This window comes from Pocillopora verrucosa, chromosome 10 (genome assembly GCF_036669915.1).
Source record: "Pocillopora verrucosa isolate sample1 chromosome 10, ASM3666991v2, whole genome shotgun sequence".
Classification (NCBI taxonomy): domain Eukaryota; kingdom Metazoa; phylum Cnidaria; class Anthozoa; order Scleractinia; family Pocilloporidae; genus Pocillopora; species Pocillopora verrucosa.
In genome coordinates, this window is record NC_089321.1 from 3951277 (window position 1) to 3962365 (window position 11089).

At 39.7% G+C, this 11089-nt stretch overlaps 1 protein-coding gene across 1 annotated transcript; it reads left to right on the forward strand.

Annotated features, from left to right (window-relative positions):
- Nucleotides 1–1112: 1112 nt before the first annotated feature.
- On the forward strand, nt 1113–9251 carry LOC131788397 (sperm-associated microtubule inner protein 4). The gene is made up of 6 exons (XM_059105481.2): nt 1113–1448; nt 2813–2992; nt 6085–6156; nt 6508–6537; nt 7753–7996; nt 8782–9251. The coding sequence occupies exons 1-6, from the start codon at nt 1303–1305 to the stop codon at nt 8908–8910; spliced, it is 801 nt and encodes a 266-aa protein (XP_058961464.2). The 5' UTR covers nt 1113–1302; the 3' UTR covers nt 8911–9251.
- The last annotated feature ends 1838 nt before the right edge of the window (nt 9252–11089 follow it).

Consider the following 11089-nt stretch of genomic DNA (forward strand, 5'->3'; position numbering starts at 1 on the left):
AATTCTCTCTCTTATCGTTTGTTGAAATTTCTCATATATTTTTTCCCTAATTTTTTTTTCTATCTAACGTCAATAAAATTTCAAACGCATAGTATTCCAAAAACGCCTGTTTCAGGGATTTATCCTCCTGTTTGTGCTTGTGTCCTTAAGGTCTCAAGATTTTCATTCAGAAATGAAGTATCTGAGAAACCGCTGGATTACCATTTCCGAATGGTAACTAGTTAAGGCCATCGAAATTCAGCGGGAGGATTCTGTATAAAGGCCTGAGAAATTCCTACCTTCCATGCCTAATGCGTTGATATGACTGCTATAATCGAGATGTTTTTCCGCGAAGAAAGAAAAAAATTAACTGGGTATTTAGATGCATTTGACGGAAAACTGTGGAAATCTTAGTTTTTAGGCCTTTTCGTTTTCATTCTGTTACCACATTTTCCGCACGCTTGCTCAGCGAGTAAATACAGTCCTGAAAGGAACTCACCAAATTATTGTCTGGATCTGTTAGACAGGTAGAAGTGATTAGAAGTGTCTCTCGTAAAGTAGCCTTAGATTCCTCTCCAGGCTAATCAAACAACGAGTTCAAAATTCACTATCTATTTTACTTTCGGGACCTGCATGTGGGAAACAACCTCCGCCTCTCGAGTCTGCAGCTCAGTGGGAGAGAATATCACCGGCAATCGAAGGGTTGGGTTCGGAAGAGAGACTAAATTTATAATTGTCATTCCATGTATCACTTTTGTGACAAAAGAATTTAAACGAGGGTACTAAAAATATTTTGTGTTGGACACAGGTAAGAAAAAAGAAAACACACAACAAAGCAAAACAACGAGACGGGAATTCTAGGCTGATTGAATTACAAACTATTGAGCCGCTTTTCTTCGAACAGTAGCGCTACTAATGTATGGAAGAAGGTCTTAGAGCACCCCAATCTTTCTCCTGTTTATCTAAGAAGCGCGCTTCACTTCAAATGAAGACAAAGAGCCCGCTGCTTTGTTTAGCATTTTCTATAATAAGGCGGAAAATGGATAGTTGACAATGTTACTGTATTCCTGCACGTAGAGATCAAAAGAAGCGGACCTGGCTGGTCAGAAGATTTATTAGTGACGTCAGTTGTCACGACTGACTGCACACCGAGTCAGGTAACCTTGGCAAATTTTGTTTAGCGTTAGAACCAAATCCTGAGAAGGAATTTGAAGATTTCCGCTCGATTTTTGTCTAATTTTTTGACAAATCAGTCTTTACACTACTTTATAGAGTCTCACTTGGTGCAATGTGAGTAAGTTCAGTGCGGTTAATCGCTTGGAAATGGCTCTCGCGATAACTAATTTGTCGAAGCTTCAACACGAACTCTACCGCGAGAAGCATGGCTTCGACAAGTTGTCTAGAAATGTACAATCGTCTATGGTCTATGATCCGACGCACATTCGCCGCATTACAACCTTCCCAGATCGGTAAGTGCTGTAAAAAATTGTTGAAATTTTTTCGGTTAGTTTCTAAGCTTGTGGAATTTTGTAATTGTCTGCGATGTGCAGACTTTCGCCTTGAATTCGGAGATTCTGTACGAGAATTTTGTTTTCTGAGGTCGAAATCTACAAATTGTGGCTTTTAATTACACCTGGTGTTGATTACACTCATTTCCCAATCACGAATTGAGATCGAAAGGCTTCAAAGAATCTCACGCAACCTCAAGTCAGCACGTCACGGTAACATTTTAGTAACGCTAGGATCCAATAGTGGAGCGCGCGAGGAGAAAAGCGTGACAGCATCTGCGTGGGTTTTTAAGGCCAACTGAAATTGTTCCATACTCTCCGCGATAAAAAAAAAGTAAAATTGCGTTTCGTTGTTGTTGTTGTTTTTCTAATCTGAACTATGACCAGTCGGTGGGAAGTGTAGGGCTGTAATTCGTGCAGAATGTTTCAGAAAAATAAGAAAAATTTTCCCCAAGCTTTTGAAGAGTGTATATGGAACATCTCAATAACTACATGAATATTAAGTACTGAGAGGAAACATGCTGAAGGGGAAAAAAATTAGTGGATACATTTCATAGATAGGTAAAATTTCCGCACAGCCCCATACTATTGTAAAACAAATCTGTTTTCCCAATGGCAATGTATTGTTTTTGTCATTGTTTTCTCTATCCAAGAACTGAATGCGTAATGTAGTATGGGGCTGTGCGGAAATTTTACCCATAGATACAATGTAAAGGAATACAACTATCTACTTGATGAGAAACAATTCATCTACCCACTACTAACCAAGCAGTTAATTGCTACGTATATAAATCAACCAGAACTGCCCACAGTAGTCACATTGTCCAAGGATTTACATGTAACATTCAACTAACAGAGGGGAGATAACTAATAGGATACAAGAGACTAATAGGATTCAACACAACTCAAGATCCCTAGCCAGGGGGAAGGGGGGAGGGCACCCATAGAAAAAGGGTGAAGATGTTCCCAGGGATCTTAAATTAGGCTCCCAAAAGGGGCAGACTGACCTGGGTGTGGTGTTTCCCAGGAGGTACCATTTAGGAACTCTTCTTGGGTGAGCAAAGAACAAACCTGGCATTCAATTCCAGGTTCCAGAGCACTGAAGTCAGAGCCACTGAATAACATGTTTAGTTCCTTAACACTTAGCCACAAAGCTTCCAGTGTGTATATGATTTTGGTTTGTGAGCTCCCCCCCCTCTCCCAACTTTTTCTCAGAATTTCAAATTATCTTTGACAAGGTGGGTGTTGATTGAACTGAAACTGTCCAAGAAACTTATGTCTGGGTGATAAAAATTGTGCTATTGATTATTTTAAACCTTCTCTAGATATTCGCGTCACCTTGAACAAGCTGAAGTTCATGTTAAATGTCCTTGGGGTCGTGCCCGAAGCTATGCTGGTGAAGCTCCTGTGTGTCTTCCTGAAAGTTGTCGGCCAAAATGGGAGCCACCTTTCCTCCTACAAAAAGGACACAGACACTTTGGCAGTGGAGTTGATCCACATCCCAGGTGAGTTTCTGACTTACTGTAGTCTGCATGATCCTTGTAGTGCTAGCTGGATTAAGTGACAACAATGATAACCATATTCCTTTGCAGAACAAACTTGGTGTTGCATTACTTGCTTTAACCTTCAGAATCTAAGAAAAAAAGAAAACAACAAGGCATTGACAATAGTTTACACATGTACATATCTCAGTTTAACTAAAGACCATGCACACCAGGTAGTAAGTTACCTGTATTACAGCTTGCTAGCTGAGTGCCATGCAGTGATTGCAAAATTGGCTCCTTAAGTTGCTAATTTTGTCACCAAAAGTGTTAACTATTCATCAGGGCAACCAAAAATATCAAAGTTTGGAGACCTGGTTAGAGTCATTGACCTCGGTCATGTCTTGCTCTAAGCATGTAACAATTGTCTTTAAAGAACATTTATAACTTTTCTCTTATGAAAGATTTCATAAGAGAGACTAGAGCCATCTCACACCCAGTGTTTCTTCAGAGCCCAACTTCGTTTTTTTTACATTGGACCCTGTGCTGGGTTCTCGTTTAACCCTTTAACTCCTAGAGGAAATAAACATGAAACTTCTCTGTATAATATCCCTACACTATTCAGCAAACAGGTAATGAGAATACTGAAACTTAACAGGTAGATTTTTGTTATCCTCATCTAACACCAAATTCTTATAACTGGTTTAAAAGGAAATCTGTCACAGCTAGAGGGAAGAATAGGCCATTTTACAGTTGTGTGCTTAGTTGCCAAGCCTTTGATTTGGAGTGAGGCTGAAGGTGACCTTGTTGTGATGGAGACTAGTATCTAGTTAGCATGATAACAAAGTAATTTGCATTTGAAAAGCTGCAAGGTTTGTATCAAAACAAGGTCACCCTTAACCTCATTCCTTTTCAAAGGCTTAGCAGCCAAGCACACAACTGCAATGATGACGATGAGATCTTGGGAGTTAAAAGGTTATGGAAGAAATGAAAAGGTGGTTGAGGAAAAGGCTTGTATCTGACAAAAAAGTTTTTCTCTTTTCTTTTCCACAACCTTGCCTCCTTTCATCATCCTTCTTTTTAAAACATCTCCACTCATCACAACCCTGATGCAAGCAGCAGTTAAGATTACATAACATGGTGCTGGTACTAAATTGTACCAATGAATGTTGCCAAATCCTTCCATGAATATCACATTAGTATTTCTCAAGAATTCTCAAAAAATATCTCATTGTGACAAAGATTTTTTTTCTGAAAATACCTCAGCAAACTTCCTAAATGTCTTTCTCTCTGGTTTAAAACTGAACCAAATTTGAGGGAGTTCCAAGAGCACATTTTGAGTATTTATTGCAAAGGACCAAAGACAAGTTTTAGGCTCATCAATCTTACACTTTGCACAAAGAAATAAGAAAATAATGTGAGAGCACAGGAGACATGTTATAGTGTGCTGTTCAAGAAACCATAAGAAAAAAATTTAGAATAACCTGTGGAAAGACATTCTTTTTAGGGGGGGGAAGTGGGAATGTGATGGTGTGTCAGTCAAACGGTCCAGGTAAGGGAAATGCTGAAAAAACAGGACGCCCAATGGCAGATTGCATTGAGAACCTGTAGGGAAATATTAAGACTATCTTTGGAATTTCCAGACGTCATTGGATATGATCGGGTTTTGTTGCTAGCACTCTTAGGATAAAATTCTAACGCTCGTGACTCAAAAGAGTTGACAAGTATTGGACAACAGTTGAAGAGTTTTTCTTAATGAATTTTAAGTTTCAAATGCGTTTTAAACAGTTTCAGCTCAGGTTTCAACACTTGTCCTGTCTCCGGAATGAGTGAAATAAACGCTTACTTGATGTGCTTTAATTTCTTGAATGCCGAGAGCTTTAAGCCTTTTTATTTCTGTTTTCCTAAGTTCTACATGTAATTCTTCGTGCAACAGTGCAGGTTTTTACTGGAAATTTGACTGTTCTGGACGTAAAGTTACATTCTAAGGGGAGTGCTTGTGAATCAGTTAAGAATGAACACTGTAGTTGTAGTCATTGCTGAAAAAAGGAAGTGCGACCTTGTCTTTGTGAATGAAGGGTTCTATTTGTTGTTTCTTACCGTCACAAAACTGCTACTCTGTGGTTGATAATTCTTCCAGTTGTCCTCTTATGTAAATAGACTGTCAATATTTAGCAAAGGCGAGGTTGGTGCCTATTCGATAAATCACGCTGCGATGATCCGCTCGCGTTTCTTGAGAACGAGCGAGTATCACCGACTATCACCCGAGAGTTACCGACGCCTAAGGGACCTGACAGAAAGGTTCCCAACTTACAAATCAGAGAACTTTCGTTTATATTTTTGTCAATTACTTTTCTCATTAGCAAGGAATATGAGATAGTTAATTGACAGAGAAGAAATTAGAACAGAAAGAAATATCCTGGACGTTCTGCCATGCGATTTTACTCGCTGATACAAATTTTGCTAACTAGGGAAATTGGTATTTTTTTAAAAGATTCTTTGTAATAAAATAAGCGTTTCATTGTTCAGTTTCATTGATCTGAATTTCTCTTTCAACGATTCAAAAAGCCCCTAATTGGGTCTTCGTTAGGTACTTGAAGGGGTAATAAGGCTGGAAAAATTACATAATTTCCCTCATGCTCAGATTTTCGACGTATTTAATCTAACGCTTCGGCTCAGCAATTTTGCTTTTGGTATCTCTGAATAATGAATCAATCTATCTCTTCGTGACACTTATCCCTAAGAAGCGTACCAAAGCTGATGCTCGCAAAATGAGACGCAGTGTTGACTCGCTCGTAAAAATATTAACAAGGGTCTTTTGCCTTCCCCCCCCCCCCCCCCATAAACTGTAACTGATATTGACCATTTTTTCACACACAGCGAAGATATGCTGCGACAAACAACAAAAGTAGCACCAAAAACAAAAACAACGAGAAACGAACATTGCAGTCAAAGAACGAAAAAAAAAAACTGTGTTGTTGACTTTCGCTGATCACAGGATAGCGCTAGTGGCCAGTGGGGATTTGGTTTTGGTAACATCTGATAAGATCACAAAGAGGCGCATTTTGGTACTGAACTGAAAAACTTTCTTACCATCCCGTCTGTTTTTATTACAGAGGTCTTCCATTGCAACAGTTTTACGACCTGACGCAGCTCAAGCGGAGTAAAGTGAGGTGGAACGATGAGTTGTAAGTAATACAAGGAAACGAGTCGAAGGCTTGGGGACGAACTGGCAAAGGTGGGGGCGAACTTGTTTTGTTTTATGGGGCGAACGTGCTTTACTTTAGAGGGCAGACTTGCAATAAAGCGAAAACTCCAGATATCCTACAAAAGGGTTGAACTCAGGTGGCCGAGGTTCAACCCCTTTATGAGGAACGGGTGGGAGAATTCTAGGACTGGACTCGACAAGGTCTTAACTAGGCTAGCTCACCCGCCTGTATATTCGGTCACGTGATGCATTTAAACTAAACGCGCGCGAGCAAAAATTTCTCATAAATATCGACCTATATTTTTATTGATAAATCTTGTCTCCTCTGTAGGTTGCCAAGGCCCACAACGGCTGCTGTGCAGTGAGTATTCAATTTCAGTAACTTTTATGAAAGCAAAAGAAGAGAATGAATCGAATTTGAAGATATAACAACTTTACCGTTTAAAAATGGAAAGGAAGTTTCAGTTTAATTTTTATTCGATTAAGCTAAGAAGTGCGAAGCCAGCACACCACAATCCCTTTCATGTGGATCAGTTTCGAATCCGCGCGGTTCCTGTCTGTTCGCGCTTTAGGCGATGTTTAAATGAAAAAAAAAGGTATGTGAAGGGACCGGTAGCAGCCCCGTTACCAGCGTCAAATAAGTATGTTTGAAGTAAGTAACGTGCATGACCCAGCTACTACCCTGTCTCACGAAAGAATTAAGGGGGCTATGTTCACAGGGTAACTAACTTAAAAACCACTTAGACGTAGGTTTAGCCAGCTTGAAATATTTAGGAGAGTTTAATTTGTGATATTGTAATATCCTGGTTGTCATTTTGGGAATATATTTACTTTAATTGCGTTTTTTTTTCTTTTCAACCATGTCTACGGTTACTATAGTTTTCGACTAGTGTAATGTTGATAAATGTTGCCAATGTGATGTGTGCAGTTTGTGTTTTGTTCTTCGAGTTTGTTACAGGTTTGACTCAGTGTTGATACCGTATCAGTTTATTGTACATGTGTGCTTTGGTAAGGTATTTCCGTCATATGATAAGTTTCCTCCAGCTGCGTTCTGATAAGCGTGGTAAGCTAAAGAGCAAGTCAAAAGAGAATTGGAGACTGTCACAAGAGAAATCCTCAACAAGTTTTCCGTTAGCTATTTACAGTTAGTTTGTGTCAGGAGGGGGGAAAGTTGTATCACCCGAAAGGCGCCATTAGTTCGTGCGTTTTCTACTGACGCAAGGCGAGCGGGAAGATCGATTCATGCGCGAGACTCGACTTCTGCGCCCACCTCCGCTTGCCTGAAGTAAGAAAATAAAAGACGTTAACTCTGATTCGATTAGTTATCATTGGACAAACCTTATGGGTTGCGAACACGTTATAGAAATTTTTTCATTATAAGGGAGAGAATGGAAGTTATAATCCCAAGACCTAAATAACCGCTTCATTTTCAATCTAAATTAAAACTTATTGTTGTTTAAACTGCATTGACAAAAGAACAAATCAGGGCTTTCAATGTGACAATCTTTCATCATTTATTCTTTCTTTGTTGTATTCTTGTTGGAGATATTGACAATATTTTTCCTTTTTCCTACAGAGAAGGTCAAATTTATCTTCCTTTTCCAAAGGAGTCTCCTCTCAGTTCACATATGTCCCGTCAGGCCATGTTCCCCAGTCCAACGCCAGCAGAACCTAAATATCAAGGCAAGATCACATCACCCACCCATCCCCCGATAATCGTGAACAAAGCCATGGGTAGCTTTGCTCGGCGGGAAGTGGTAACACCAGTGTTCAACTCCAGGACTTCTCCTCCACTGCAGCATCCAGTGCGACCTGTAGCAGTAAGTACAAACTCGTGAAATGTGTAAGACTAATTTGTTTGAAATAACAGAAACCCCATCAGAAAAAGGGGCATCGATTAAAATAAGTAATTTCAGGCAACCGCAAAACGCATATTTAGTTCTGACGGTCAAAATCAACCTGCCTCTGTCATACAGCCCTGTAACGCTATTTCGCACTCAGGAGGGTGGGTTAACCGTTAACACAGTTAAACGTAACAACTTTTCTGTTAACCATAACGGAAGTAAATTAACCGTTAACCGTAAAATGGCAAAACTTTTAACCGTTAGACACCCTCACACGGCCTTGCACGCGACATTTTCCGCTTTTAAGAAGGAAGAGTTTGACAAACATTTTTGTTTTATCAAACACGTAATTAGATAGAAATTATGTAAAGCCTGATCCGTGTAAAGTGTAAAGCTGGTAGATAGTACCAGTTTTGTGGACCTAAAAATTACCCTTTGAGATGCATTTCCGCGAAAGGACAATGATCTCGGTTGAATTTTTAAAAGTAATTAAATAACCAAAGAGAACGTCCTGTCAGGAAAAGGAAAATATCACAGGGAGCCCAAGAGAAATCAAAGCAACTGGTAATACACGGCCCAGGCGTCGGAAAAGTGAGCGATACAATGGGGCTATGTTTAATTTTCCCTCTGACTGGTTCAGAGTCCAGCGCAAGTCATCAAGACCAACCACTGAGGAAAGCGAAGCTAAAAATTGCACGCTCAGATTACTTTCTATAAAACATCAAAAATAACAAAAACGTTTTCTCTCTTCGTATTTCAAGGTGGCAAACAATTGGTTTTCAAAACATGATGTCATCAACCAGTTTAACAGGCTCCACCCAAGTAATACTCCCACAATTCGACTCAACATTCAGAGGCTACGGCGCGCTGACTGGAAACTTGTTGATTAAAAATGGCTAAACCAATTAGAGTCGAGAACGACAGCTCGCACTCAAGAATGGCTAGTGAATCACAGAATGAGTTGTACTTCGATTGTGGAGTTAGCTGAAGAAAGTTTTGTAATCGTTTGTGGGTGTAGAAAAGGTTTACTTTTTTATTTTTTACATGTCAAAGAGTGCATAACATAATAGATTTCTTTTAACCTTGTATGATTTTAAAATTATTTATTTTGGAAGAATAGCTAATCATAGCAAATTAGAGACCGAATGATTGTGTTTTAAGTCTCGTCCAGACTCCTTTGATTCCTTTGGATTTTCACCGTGTATTAAAACAACTCACTTTGCCTTTTTAACCGTCATTCGCCATTGTTTGTTTTCGTTATTGAAAATCCTTCGTTGAAGGAATCTCATCACCTTAAGTAAACTTATCTAGCGTTCCTGATTGTAGAACAAGCCTGCAAAAGAAAAAGGTGGGGGGGGGGGGGGTGAGGCACTACTCGGAATTCTTTATGGGTGTGTATAACCTACTTTTTAAAATCCTGACCCAGGATTTTCAGTCCAAAAAAAGCCATTTTTATCCTCGTTTTTGGACCAGGCCTCTACAGTCTATACACGGTTGCAGACTAGGCTTTCAAAGTTGTACCTAGTTTGCGTGTTGTAGCTGATTGACGCTTCGCTTCAGTGTTGAAATTAAAAAGTATTAAAACTCCCTTAAAATTCAGTCGGAACGATTTGGATTGGCCAGAAAGGATGAGCTCATGGTCTCTTGATTTTGGTAAGCTCATTTTCTATATTATACAGCTAGAGTTAAAAAGACAGATATGTTTATTCGTTCTCGTAGTTCCCCGATTTAACACCATAATGATCATAGTGTAAACTCGTTTCCAGACCAGAACAGCTCAAAAACTTCCCCTTTACGACTGCGCAGAACAATATAGCTTTTTAGAGGGGAGAGCTTGCCTCCCCGAGTGAAAGAAGAAGATTACTATAACTATGCTATAAGTATCGCCAACTTTTCGAGGTACAAGTTGCTTTATTGATATCATTGTTGATAAAAGAATAAATAGGATATGTTTGTAAAGAAACTTTGGTGCTGCATCGGCGGGAGTATTGCAAGATATTTGGCTTTATCGAACGAGTTGATAGTGCAAAATGACCACCGTTAGGAGCCATTACTTAAGCAATGGGCTCCTGCCATCGTGCAGAGTTTTTAAAGCTGAAGTTTCCAGCATTAGCCCTTATTCAGAGCGGGTTACTGACAAAGGGCTGACGCTCGTAACGTCATCTTTGAAAACTCTTTATGGTGGCCAACTTACCTTATCAATTGATTTGATATAGCCAAATTATCTCATCGTTGATGAGTTTGATACTGCAGGTTAAAACAAGAAAAAGCCTGATTGAGAGGTTGTTGTTTGGACTCTTTTACTTCTCTCAGTGGAATTCATTTCGTAAGACATTCAACCAATCAGAAGAAATACAGAATTTGGATTCCTGCGGGTAAGGGTCGCAAAGCTGATCTGTGAATTTTGCAACCTTTGGGCTCATTTGAAAGGAAAAAAAAAACCGCGTCTATCTCGTCACGCAAAGTCATTGTTAATAGCTAGTCGCAACGTTTCTACAGCTTTTCTAACAGTCTTATTCATGCGATCAGGTCTATTGATGAAGCGTTGCTATCTGAAGCATAATGCCCTTATTGGTGCGCTGTTATTGGTACGTTTGTGAAAAAATGTTTTTGGTTTTTCTCAGTTTAGCGCGCTGTTATTGGTTCGTTTTTGACAAGCCGTTTCCTCATTGCGCTTTCATTGGTGCGTCTCAGTGTACATTAATCCTCGGACTGGTCTTGACATTGTGAACGCACTGATATGCCCGCTTTTTCTTCAACCGGCTGCTTTGCTTTATGATTGTAAACATCCCTACTCGGCAGAATTTTGCATAAGGTTTACTACCCTTAAAAGACTTGCTTTTACGACAATATATGGCCCTCTCAAAAGATACGCCTGCAAAGACGTCATTTAAGCGGGTCCTGGTGTGTATCTCCAGTTAATGCAACCTCCCCACTACTCTTGACTTATAGGACACTGTATGGTTGGCTGAAACAATTTCCCCTTTTTCACCTTTCACGAGCTGTACCGAGTAGTGCGGCTTCGGAACTAGTGTTAAACGCTAGATCTGCATTAAACGTCGTAGACGC